A 14,213-nucleotide genomic window follows, 5' to 3' on the forward strand; every position below is an offset into this window, starting at 1 on the left:
GAAAGGGCCAGTAGTACTAGGATTTGTTTGGCTAAATCACCTCCGAACCTGGGTTAGGCCCCAATAAGCCAACATACCGAGTGGTAGAGACCCCAGTAGCTGATTCATTAGCTCGAGTTCGAGTTCGAACAACAATCCCATCGATAAATGGAATATATGCTTTCAAGGAACTGCCTCTCCTGGCTTTCCATTTGACTCTAAGACTGGAAATGGTAAGAGTTGTGCTTTGAGGTATGCATATGCTTTATTATTTGTTGTCTTCTTCGCCTCTGCTACTACATGTTCCATTGATAGCTCTGTAATTGGTTACACTGGAACAATATCTTAAAGATGAAACTCAACATTACACTTAGAGGAAGCCTCAACAAACCAAGATCAAATCACTGTGATCCTCTGGTCCCTCATCTCCTGTCATCCTCCCGTCCCTAAGTTGTTGTCATCCTCCAGTTTTCCCATCTCCCATATGTTTTCATCCTCCCATTTCCCCATCTCCGATTCCCGACAGCACAGCTACATGCACTGAAAACACCTGGAAATTATTTATCAACCGCCCCATTATAATAACATAAGCCTTTACTCATAATAACATAACATTTAATACCTGTGAATTAATGTTAGCATTAGTTCAAAATTTCATTTATACTTGCGAAACAAGAATGAAACAAACCCCTATAATATATGGTTATAGCCTCGTCCCCTCAGGAAGAGGCCAAATAAGACCATGGAATGTAATGCAATATGATTAACACATGCAAGGTTAGGTCAGTGCACTGCGGAGCAGGAATTAAGCAACTTCAATTAATGCTGACCAAAAAATTTCAATTTCTATAGTCCCATGCCAGATGACAGGGACTAATAAAGTGGACAGACCTTAATAACAAAGGTTTAATTTTTGCACATGAGCCTGGAGCGATATCAATGAACCCACTTGTGCATGTTCACAATGATCAAGGAGAGAAACAGGAACAATCTTGTGATCAAAACTGGAATTGAATATTGTCCATTGAAATGAAATGATGGACAACTATTCGAATAGGGTAATTGGAAACGATAATCTATGGATTCAAACGCGTGGAGGGAGGGCGATCAACCGATGGACAACAATTCAATTAGGGTATGTGGAAATGAAACCTATGGATTCAACCAAGTGGAGGGAGGGCGATCAACATGAGGTGGAGGATAATTGGATAGATTTTTTAAAATAAAAATGAGAAAAACAAAAAAACACATAAAATTATGGCTGAAAGGGAAGAGAATATTGGAGTGCCGCATTTTGAAAAGAATATTTTCATGTGAGGTTGATCATTTTTAATGATTAAAAAACATTCTTTCGAATCTTATGGAGATAGGTTTCTTTCGATTTTGAGCCCGTGAAAGGAATAATTAAAGAGCGCAGGAGTTTTATTTGACTGATGAAGGTAGAGGTAGCGAAAGAAAGAAATTGAACAATTCCTTGGAGTCCACCTACCTTGTTTACCAAAGAATAAGATATTGAAGTGAAGAAAGAAAACTAGATATATACCAAGAAACCAAAATCACATCTGGCAATGAACCCCAAGCTAATAGAAATCTCAAAGAAGATTTCAACGCTGACAGAGTCAAGACGGCGAGATCTAATGCTAAACATGGAGGGAAAAGACAACATTAGTTATGTAGCATTGCAGCAGTGTGAGATTGAAGAGTGTTGGGGACTATACTCAATGGTTCTAGTACGAAGCTCCGAGATACACTATTTTGGCAAATGCAACATAGATACATAGCTTGGGTTTGGGGTGTTTTACATTTTTGTAAAATAGTTGTTATAATTTTTTGTGTTCTCGAATTGATATTTGAATTTATGCTTCCCATATTTGCTATGTACTCATGCCATTAGTTTTGAGGTTTATTGGTGCATATCAGGGTTTGCGGTAAATATTTTTTTATATCCTGGTTCTAATATGCCTAGAATGTATCTGGATTACTTTCTATCCTTCTTAATATCTGAGATTACCCAAATACTAATGATATTTCTTATTGCCATCTATATCATTATCTGCATTATTAGAACACATATCCCTTTTGGTTATAGGCATCGAAATGCCTATTCTGTTGACAATTTTGCCTCGACTTCCTGGACTTTGTTTTGCTACGTGTTGCTGTATCGAAGCATTCACTCTATATTATATTCGACTCACATCATTTTTTACCATTTTGAGGCGCACATTGCCGGCGACGTCCCTCGATTGGTGTTATGCAGGTATGTGTATTATGCAGCCCCTGATCTTCTGAATAAATGTTTTTATCCCAAAACGTTCCTGTTGGGATTCGCTGGTGGATCCACTGGTGTTTCGACCTAACACTCTGACACACATTTATAGATGATACTTTTTTCACACTAGTGGCGGCTCTTTGCACGCCCTATAATATATCTCTGATGGACCCATTTGAATCTGACACATCAGCACATGAGGCCTTCATCTGAGCCATGATGGTAGCCAAATCCAAATATCCACATTTCACCGGGTCGGAGCGAGATGGTGGGCCAAATAACATGCACACTTGGTTCCCGGTGGTAACTTCGTTGGGGCGGCTAGGTGGTGTGCATGCATCCCTCGGCGCTCATGAGAATAGACAAGGGAATGTAAATAGACAAGGTTGAAATAAACAACGTTCCATAAAAATCACCACCCCAGCTCCAATGTTGTGTTGCAGTCACGACATTTTAATTGACAGGATTAACAGCTTACGGAAGCTGGCGTTACTAGGCAAATGGAATTTTACTGAAATGGGTGAGGGGAAGATGCAGAATTTGGTTGAATTGAAGTGGAAATCATTGTTTGGCTACATGCCTTTGGTGGTGCGACTGATGGGTGGTTGGTATAGTTTCCACTTTCTTAGTCATGAGGATTTACTCAAAATAAAGGCAATTCCATGGATAAAGGGGCGAAGCTTCTTGGCACTTCATGCTTGGTATGTTGGTTTCAATCCTTTGAAGGAGACGCCCAAGAATAAACTTATCTGGGTAAAATTACTAGGATTGCCAATTGAATTATGGACTAGACCCTCAGTGTTTGGGTGACCGGGATAAAAGAATCGCTTGGATTATGATCGAGAAGGATTACAGTGGTGGCTTCCAAGATCACATAGAACTAAAATGGGAATATACACACTTGACACAGCGACTGGATTTTTGGGAGTTCCATTTCATTGTCTCATCTATCATCATACTGGTCACTTGATGGCACAATGTCCATGAAGGTTTGGCGGTCATCGTATGGCACACATGCGACAATATTCTGATGTAAAGGGAAAGGTTGGTAGTCTAACATATATTTGGATGAATGGTCATGGGATGACACAACATTCGGATGACACAATGAACACAAGAGGTTCTCCACTTTACAACCTTCCTTTCCTAGCTGCTGAATTACATCCTACGAATTGTGCTGAGTCCGCTCCTATTCTGGTTCAAACTTCCTCATGGACTTTGGATGACTTTGGCACCCCTAACGCTGGGGATACCTCCCCATCCATGTCAGATAGGATCCCTCTCCTTACATGCCCTGACCTGCCCCCTCCACTTACTATACTAACCCATATGACGACACATGATGTACCCTCCACATCTCATATTACATATATCCCTACATCTAACCCTCATACCACCACACATCCTGTACAACCATCCATAGATCGACCTATTTCGCCCATGTCACCCACTGTCTTGCCTACTAACTCAATGGATAGGGAACTAGAATTCCTTTTACAATAAAAGACTTTGGACCTGCATACTCTTACGATTCACAAGCCTCTTGGCTCCATGTCCCCTACCATTAGTCCCTCATCGACGAGAAATATTACTAGTAGACGGAAAAAGAACAGGATAGTCGACATTTTAGGGGTCGTTCTCGGCATATCCCTTTTAATTCATCTAATCCACACTCTTTGATAGATGTCCCAATTTCTTTGTCCACCTCACCCCAGGCCCTTAGAGCAAAGATGCTCACTGTTGGGCTGCCATGAAATTCATTCTTTCCATGAACATCCGGGTACTGGGGCCTTCCCACAAATTTTTGGCCCTAAAAGAGATTTTCCTCTCAACTCGCTCATATATCATTCTACTACAAGAGACTATGCATTCAACTCTCCAGGTGATCATATACTTTAGGAAGATGCTCCCTGATTGGCATATGGTGGCCACTAATGCTGCTGGACTTTCAGGGGGTTTGGTTGCTTTATGGGATCCATGATGGGTCGAGATGAAGGCATTCTCATGTTTTGCATCTATACTATTAGCTGGATAGATCAGAGGTTTACTGGGGTGTATCCACATCTTGAATATTTATGCCCTGTACAGGGACAAGGATTCATTTTGGAGGAAGTTAGTGGCATTGGAGATATTGGGAATGACCACTTTGGTCATGGCAAGGGATAGAACTGCACCACTGGGTCGGATGAGGTGTGGGATGGGAATAGAAGGGTAGATGTAGTAAGTGAACTAATAAAAGATATCGTCATTGACTATAATTTTATTGACATTTTCCCAAGAAAGATTACTCTGACTTGGGACAATGGTAGATTGGGCAATGGATACGTAGCTAAAAGACTAGATCGTTTTCTACTACATGAACAAGTTTTTGAGCGGCTTGGTTTTGTCCAATCGGACATTGTGGATAATTATACATCTAACCATCAACCCATTACCCTCAATTGGTGCCGCGAGGATATTAGAGTTGGGATGCCATTTAAGTTCAATCGGGTGTGGCTGGAGGACCCAGATTTTAATAAACGGTGCAAGACACTTGGTCCAAGGATAAAGATCGATTCCTTTCTCCCATGATGCATATGCTGGAGAAACTTCAAACCCTTAAGCATGTGGTAAAAGCATCGGAGTGGAAGAGGACCGTAGAACAGAAAACAAAACTAAATGGTATAACAGTGGCTTTGTCTTCCCTCTGACCACTACTATTATTGCATCAACTCTCTAAGGTGATTCAGGATAAAATACATTCTCTTGAGCATAAGAGAAAGAAAATCCTTCATAACACGGAGGGGACATGGCACCTTAAGAGTAGGGCCATATGGTTTTGTGAAGGGGATAAAATACAAAAAAAATTCACAGATATGCAAATCATTGAATGAAGGTAAACTCCATTTGGGAGATTGTAGATGCAGAGGGTAACATACAATAGACACAACAGAAGATATGCAATACGGTTGTAAATCACTTCAAACGGGCATACCGTTGCAGGGAACTCGACTATGCAGTGGATCAAACGTGGGGGGTGGATGTTTATCCACTCATGTTTGATGAGGCCGGTATTAATACTCTATACAAGGTGGTCACGGGGGATGAAATTTTGGGGTGCTCAAGTCTATGAAATGTGATAAGAGTCCGGGCCTAGACGGTTGGACGATGGAACTTTTCACTCATTTTTTCAATATTTTCCAAGGGGATCTTTTGGATATGGTGGAGGAATCGAGGGACAAAGGTTTTTTACATCCTCATATCCATTCAATATACATTGCTCTTATCTCGAAGAAGGATTTATTTGCCACCTTCTCGGATTATAGACCCATATCTCTGTGTAATATTATATATAAGATTATTTCCAAAATGATAGTGAATAGGATTAAAAGCACATTATCAAATCTTATATCCTCGAAACAATTTGGGTTCTTATAGGACAGACAAATACATGACGTGGTGGCGATTGCACAGGAGAGCATACATACAATCCATGAAAAAAATTAAATTCGATTGTTATTAAGGTGGATTTACAAAAGGCATACGATTGCCTAGATTTGGGATATCTGAGAATGGTACTACACAAAATTGGTATACAGGCTAGAGGAGCTGAATGGAGTATGGCTTGTGTCAGGAATGTTAGATATGTTGTTGTTATTAATGGCTATCCAACCCATTTTTTTGGTGTTGGGAGGGGGATCAGGAAAGGGTGCTCTCTTTCGACCTTACTTTTTATACTAGTGATGGATGGCCTCAGCTTACAAATTAAAAATGCGGTGATGACGGGTAATTTTGGGGCACTGGCCTTGTGTCGAGATATTAAAATTTCTCATAGCTTCTTTTTTGATGATGTGCTGATTATGGGGATGATTAATCATACTACATGGCTTGTTTTATTTCATATTTTTACAAGATTTGGAAATTCTACGAGTCTTATCATGAATTTATTAAAATCTTCCATACTATATGGCTCTTGCAAGATAGATGACATTCCGTACATCCAAAATATCTTTGGGATTAGAGTTGTTTCTTTATAAGGTGGCATAAAATATTTACGATTTCATATCAAACCCTGTCGATATCGAAATCATGACTGGATGTGGCTAGTTGATAGATTTTACAAGAAGATCAATGGATGGGAATTCATATGTCTTTCTTTGGGAGGGCGTATCACCCTTACCCAATCTGTCATCACACAACTGGGTGTTTACTGGGCCCATTTATATCATCTCCCCTGCGTCATTATCAACCATTTGAATCTTATAATGGCACAATTTATATGGTCGGGTGCATCACTCACAAATAAATACCATCTGGCTAGGTTGGACCATATTTCTATGCCAAAACGAATGGGTGGTTGGGGTATATTGAACCTGAGATGCTTTGAATGGGCACTGTTACTAAAGACACTATGGAGGGCCATTTTTGGGGATGGCATATGGGGTAGAATTATTTAACATAATTACCTGAAGGATAAAATTTTTACTGTTTGGATGCACAACAGGGCTATTGGGACCACCTCGGGTTCAACAATATGGTGCAGTGTGAGCAAAATTAAAAATATCTTTTTGCAGAACCTGTGTTGGAGACTAGGCATGGGACATCAGGCCATAATGGGACTAGATCATATCATGGGCATTAGAAGGAATAATATTATCTCTGAGGAACTTACCCAAAAAATCAACAGTTGTGGAATATTTTTCTGGAATCAAGTGATTCGATAATGGCATTGATATATTCCAATGTGGAAAAGCTCAAGAGATTTAGGACTGGAGGACTAGATGACCCAAGAAAGGGATCATATCAAGATTGTTATGAAATTGGTTGGTATTTTCCGGGAAGCTGGCGGGGATCATATTACATGGGCAGGCAAGATGAAGGCTAGTGGCGTGGTCATGGAAGATGCATATAATACTCTATCTTATCAGGAGGCACAAAAAAATGAGGTATGATGGTTTTATAAATTTTTGAAAACTAATATGCCCATTAATATTATTGCATTTCTTTGGCTTGTTTGAAAAAATAAGAATCTAACGGGGGGAACCTTCAAAAGAGAAATTGGCAGGGGCTGACATACTATGCATTATGCAAGAATGCAGGAGAAGATAATGTTCATCTTTTTTTGAAATGTCCGGTAACTTTACAGATTTGGAGAAGAACTGCTAAGTATGTGGTTTTTCCTTTCATTCAGTTTGATAATATTAATGCTTGTTTTTGTTGGTGAGGCAATCAAAAATCTACATGGTGTATGGGTCCCCTTGCCATTTCTTGGGACGTATGGTGTAGATGTAATAAAATGATTTTTGAGGATGTTTTGGGGAACGAAGTGCTAATGCTAGACATAATTATAAGATGGTATATGGTTGGAAGCGTACAGGACAATGGTCCTAAAAAAACAGTCGATAAGGGAACTGGACCAGAGATTTCATATCCAGCTAGCTTTTTTGATGGGGCGACACAAAGGGGTATTTGCGGTTATGGTTTTTGGATCCTAATATCAAAGGAACAAGAATACTGGGTACATTGGGGGGCAGGTAGTGGTTCGAATATGAAGGAAAAAGTGATGGCCTTATGGGGTCTGTTATGGTTTACAACATTTCTGAACATTCCCAACATTCACATATATGGAGATTCTAGGATCACCATTGAGCATATTCAGGCCAGTATCAAAATTGAACAACATATGCTTCATGGATGACTCTTCCAGATTGAATTCCTATGGACCTCTTTAAGGGACTCATCGTTGCAACATATTGGATGGGAATATAATCAAAATGCAGATTTTATGTCCAAGATGGGGCTACAGGATGAGCTGGATGGGATGCATATTGAAATAGTGATGGGAGTGCACAAAGTGGATGCTGGAATCCTTCCACTGCCTTGTTAAATATTAACTACAAGAAGGAACTCACATGCAAGTAACTGTTTTTTTTTTAAATACTAGATTGATGATACGCTGCATGGTTCTTATGTTTCTCCAAAACTTGTTTTCGTTCCCCAATACATAGCATATATATACTGTAGATATGGGAAGGATAGCCTCTTGGTAAAACTTGATCTGTGTTTGGTAGCAGTATAAATGTTTTATCTATCACCAAGTATATATAAGCATAGCATAACTAAATGTACATAGTTTTAATTGTTTGCATATGATCAAATATATGGGTCAGTTTAGACTACAATGATATATTTCATATCGTTTAATACAAATATTTTTTTCTTACTCAAAAAAAAATATCAAGCATCTATTTTTGTATTGGACTTAAAAATATTCCCTTCAAAGAAAATCTTGTCAATTAACTTAAAATACTGCAATCCCACAGCCGTTAGTTGAAATAGATAAATCAGATTTACCTGTAATAGAGCCAGCAAGATATTTCTAACGTGAGTAATTATAATTAGAGGTGGTAACGAAAAGATACTTTGTACATGGTAATTTATCTCTTATAATTTACAGTTATTGCAATTTAATATCATACGTACGCACCAGATCTGCCAGGTCACACTCCCACTATCAAAGCTCATTAATGCGAATTAAAGCCAAACCTTCGATATATGCCATATGGGTTTTGTATTAATGCAATATATCCATTAGCACTTACATATGCATATATATAATGCACCAAAGGTTTGGTTGGTTGTTATTAACATAATACAAAGTCAGGTTTACCTATAATAGAGTAAGCAAGATATTTCTAACCAGTAATTATAATCAGAGGTAAATTCCTGGTACCGAAGATACTTTGTATTTGCTAATCTATTATTAACTCTTATAATATACAATTATTGCAATTTAATTAATAGGTTGATATATGATGCACTCAAGGTTAGGTTGATATGTGATGCACTCAAGGTTAGGTCTAGTTTGTAGCCATTAACATAATACGAAGTCAAATTTACCTATAATAAAGTAAGCAAGATATTTCTAACATGAGTAAGGTTAGGTTGAAGTAAAATCTTGATACCGAAAAGATACTTTGTACCTAATAATTTATTATTAAACTCTTATAATTTTCTCTTTGTACCCGGTAATTTATTATTAAAATTTTATAATCTACAGTTACTGCAATTTAATATCATATGCACGCACCAAATCTGTTAGGTCACACTTCCACTACGAAAGCTTCGTTAATGCGAATTAAATCCGAACCTTATATACCTTATGTGCCCTATGGGTTTTGTATTAATGCAATGTATTCCTTAGAAATTAGATATGCCAGATGGTTGATGTATAATTCACTCAAAGCTTGATTATTGCTAGCAATTGCATCAGATATTGTTAAGGAAATGATTTAAGACATAAATTTTAGAAGAATCATGACATATAGAATATTATTGAAAATAAAAATTAGTAAACAAAATGCATTCAAAGTTAAAAGATAAAGATAAATCATTTACATTATTCCAAATTTATAGCTTCTATAACTTTTCCAACATAAATTGTCTCTCAATCTTCAAAGAGGCTCCTTCAAGAGCCAATAACGAATATTTGAGAGAAGTGGATATTTTTTTTTGTAAGCTTTGTAGGACTACATCTTCATCATGTCCAACTTTTCACTGCAATTGGGGGAATATCACAAGATTTGAACCCAAGACTTCCAGTTCAGCCGCGATTGGGGGGAATAGCACAAGATTTGAACCCAAGACTTCCGGTTCGGTGAGACTCCATTTCCACGGTCATTGCCAATTGAACTACCCCAAGAGGACGAGAGAAGTGGATCTTTTGTTTAGCATTGATTAAATAATTCTTTTAGTTGGCATAGAAACTTTAATTCACTATTCAAAGGTACAATGGTGAACTCTTATGGGAGTAGCCATGGACTAGCCACAAACTTTCCTTTATTCAGCTTGATATTCTACTAGTTGGCTATGTATTTGACCAAGTAGGGGCCTATAAATAAATGAAACATGATTTTTATGCCTTAGAAAGTAGACTTTGTTCCCAAAAAGTAGTAAAAGGTTGTGAAGTGTGCATTTAATGTTGAGCTTATTTCATTCCACAAAGGTTTGGTGCATATTTCTTGCTCCTCTCCTAGTGGTTTTTGACCATTTTTCAATATTGAACTATCTCACTTGATCAAAATTTTGCAGTCTTTTAGATTCTACCTGCACATAATTTGATTCTAAATATGTTGATTTCTACATTATTATATGCCAATGTCCAATGGAGGAAAATGATTGGTTTCATACATAAATTTCATAATTACAAAAGAAAACTGATTTTTCAATCAACATTCTTTGGAAAAGTTGCACGGGGATCTATCTCAGCTAAGACAAGGGAGTTAACCCGACAGTTTTGCACTTTTATATATGTAAGTTCTAATGCTTGCAAATGCCCACACTAGGGTGGGAACCAAAAATTGTCAAACAAAAAAATGTCTATTGAGTTGTGCAAAACCATATGAAAGTCCCTTCTTATTTTTAAGGACTCCATAAATTGGTATTTTAAAGACGCAAATTCAAATGAACAAAAGATAGAGTCTATATTTGTGTAATATACCTACTGAAACTCATGTAATTAAACAATTATTTAATTGGTTGACGTTTGGAATCAAGAAGTAGTTATGGAACGACTTGTAACTACCATTTCCGGTTCCAGAAGCACGTCTAGAGCCCTCGACACTTCCAGAATGGAGGAAAAAACCTCTATGTATTTTCTTCGAGTCTCTGCCCTCTTCATGGAGTTCTGAAGGGCAATTTGTAATCATTCTTGGGAAGCATTTTTTCAACCGATATTGTTCGTCAAAATCCAGGCTAGATATTTGAATATTGGCAATGGATCCTTCGCTAAGCACTGTGCAGCAGCTGCTTGGCATGCTGGACGAGCTAGAAAAGCTCCTCAACGCTCTGACCCTCTTTTATGTGCATGACACGAAGGCCATGGCTTCCACTCCACTGGATGTTAAAGGATACCCAAACTCTGGCAAGTGAAAGAGGAACAAAAAGGAGGAAGAAGCGGAGGTGAAGTAAATTTGCATGGAGCGTAGGGTGGGAAATTCATGAGAAAATTCACTTGCCTGTTGATTGCAATGTAGAGGCCATTTCTGCTGCCTGTCAAGATGGGGTGCTGACTGTTACGGTTTCCAAGCTTCCCCCGTCGGAGCCGAAGAAACCTAAGACTATTGAAAGGCACAATGTTTTTCTCTAGTCTTCAACAGATTATCCAAATATATTACACCAACAGATAAGTAACTGCATTCTTTATAGAGAAGAATAAGTTGTTTTTTGGATTGTAGGAAAATATCATGTTGTTGCGTTTTGCATGGAAAGATTAAGAAAATATGATAGATTTCTGAAAGTATATATATCTATATATCTATATATATATATATATATATATATATATATATATATATATATATATATAGATTTTAAAAACAAATATTACTACATGTAGATAAGGATTGATTTTATATATTTTCTTGTTAAAGAAAATATATTACGACATGTAGACAAAGATTGATTATTTTATAATATATTAATGCATGTAGACAAAGATTGATTATTTTATATATTTTCTTGGTAAAGAAAATATATTAATGCATGTAGATAAAGATGGTTATTATTATATATAGGAAAAGTTGGTTATTATATATATTTGCGACATTAAAAGATAAGTAGCATTTATTGTTTTTATATAACATGCATATGTGTTTATGTAAGAAAAGATAGGATGAATTCTTTTTTCTTAAAAAGGGATTTCGTAGTCATTTTCCGGGAAGTGAATATAGATTAAAGAGGGTAATTTGTGAAATATCCTCATGGGTAGAGAGTTCTCTTGAAAAACAATACTTAGATATGAGAAAATATAATAACCCATGCATAGGTAAAATGCATAGAGATATGTCATAAGAATTTTATTTGGAAAGAATATATCTTCTTATGCATGAAAGATAAGTTAATGGTGTTAATTCCTTTGCAAGAGAGTTTGCAAAAGTTACATGTTTGGGTGAGTAAAAAGGTAAAGGATTTGTGGGTTGCATATCAGATAGTTTGATTTAGTAGCATGGTTTATTGCATAAAGGGTTACCATTATTTTTATCTTAGTTCTTATGCCCAAAATAAAGGTTGAATATGATACTTTCTTGTAAGCAAATGCACGAGGCTTTTTTATGATAATTTCATGGAAACAAATGCATAATAACTTTGTACATAAATGATAAAGAAACTATGTTGGGTTCTTGAAAAATAACTATGTGAAAAGAACACATATGCAAAAGCATAGAAACAATAGTGTATTACATGTATGGAGATATAGCTATTGTGTTATATATTTTAAAGAGAAACATGGATTTGAGAACTAGTGGGTTAGATATTTTAAAGAGAGATATGCATTAGTGTGAATAAGTAATGTGGAAAGTAAAACAAGTATTTACTTGAATAAATGTACTAGTTAATTATTATGACATGCTTGATAATTATTTGTGCACAATGTTGTTAGAAGAAGCATGTTGTGATATTCTATTTACAACTCATGCACATGAGTAGATGTGAAAAGATCACCTTTAGAGACTGATTATTGATTGATTAATATTGTAACTAATCTTGTTGCCAAAGCTTGTTGACGACAACAATGACAGGAAACGATGACAGTTTGTGCCAAAGAAAGATGATATTTAACATTGTGGTAGGTAAATAACTAACGGTCCATGATCATGAGTACGAGTTGCAGGATCATACATTGATAGAACAATCATGCCACAAGGATGTAGATAGTGGTGATATGTAGGTAAAAGGTTTCATGGAAAATGTAATAGGTTTTAGCTAGTTATGTGACATTTTAATGATATTTCATTGTAATATTTTATAGCAATGGATAAGGGATGGAATCCCTTATAAGCCGTTGAGTGAGGGGTGAAAACCATCACAAGCGTTTAATAATAAAATTAAATGTTTGCTAGTTTTCACCCTACGGGTTTCCAGGATATATCAGTGTTCAATGATGTGATTGCTCAATGTGTCAGATTGATGGTGTTGAATCCTTATTTGATGTGATAAACATAATGTCAAGTATGTGATTAATTAATATGGTTAAGGGAAGCATGAAATGGATGCAAGGTTCATGAGACAATTTATGCTAATATACTACAACAATGGTTTTCAATGGTTATGCAACTTACTGTCCTCTATTGCAATTTACTTTATGTAATAATGAACATTATATCTAATGGTTAATGAGGAATGTGGAGTAGTGATTTTGGATAATTACTTGTAGGTAATTTGTGTAAAAAATTCTAACTCCCTGCTTTTACATGTGAGGTTACTGGCATATGTTACAAGTGGTATCAAAGCTAAAGGTTGCACCACTGGTGCCTTTGGGAATTGGTAAGAGGAAAAGAAATTGAGGTATGCCACCAATGGACATTAACTTAGGTATGAGTTTAAAAATCTACGTATTGATTTATGTAGTACACTACTTTTGACACGATATGTGTGATTCATGTTTATATCTGCATTGAGTAGTAAGTAATAAAGTTTGCTGCAAAACTATGTTCATGACATTGGATTCTTGATGAGGATAAAAGACAATAAAACTTTTGTCACACTTATGAACAATATTGAACACTCATTACACTTATGAACAATATTGAACACTCATTAAGGAAAGTGACAATCAACTACCAACTTTTTCTTTGCAAATATGGCAATAATAATGATACATTTAATGAAAATAATTTAAGTCACAATGAACTAATTTTAATGAGTCAATGCATGAATGTAAAATAAGGGGAATGTCCTTGAATAGGACGATATAGCGTTTTAAAAAGAAATTGTGAGAACCTCTTTAGATATTGAAAATAAACAATGAGTCGAGTAATGAAATTTGATTGTAATAACTAATTTTTTATTAAGTTTTGTCATGGTTGCATTAAGATGGTTGGTAGTTGAGATTGGTTAGTGTTGTATGACTAACTAATAGAACTTATATGCATGAATTGAATTTGATTTAATCTTATTACAATTCGTAAGCAAATGATTATGGTAG

At 36.3% G+C, this 14,213-nt stretch overlaps 1 protein-coding gene across 1 annotated transcript; it reads left to right on the forward strand.

The window, feature by feature from the left end:
* The first annotated feature begins 11,002 nt into the window (after window positions 1-11,002).
* LOC149188939 (17.1 kDa class II heat shock protein-like) lies at window positions 11,003-11,375 on the forward strand. The gene is made up of 2 exons (XM_089410084.1): window positions 11,003-11,150; window positions 11,263-11,375. Exons 1-2 carry the CDS (start codon window positions 11,003-11,005, stop codon window positions 11,373-11,375), a joined length of 261 nt encoding a protein of 86 aa, XP_089266210.1.
* Window positions 11,376-14,213: the final 2,838 nt, after the last annotated feature.

The sequence above is a fragment of the Pinus tabuliformis genome, chromosome 3_1, assembly GCF_031772625.1.
Source record: "Pinus tabuliformis cultivar Carrire ecotype Pingquan chromosome 3_1, CPIR1, whole genome shotgun sequence".
Taxonomy (NCBI): Eukaryota; Viridiplantae; Streptophyta; class Pinopsida; order Pinales; family Pinaceae; genus Pinus; species Pinus tabuliformis.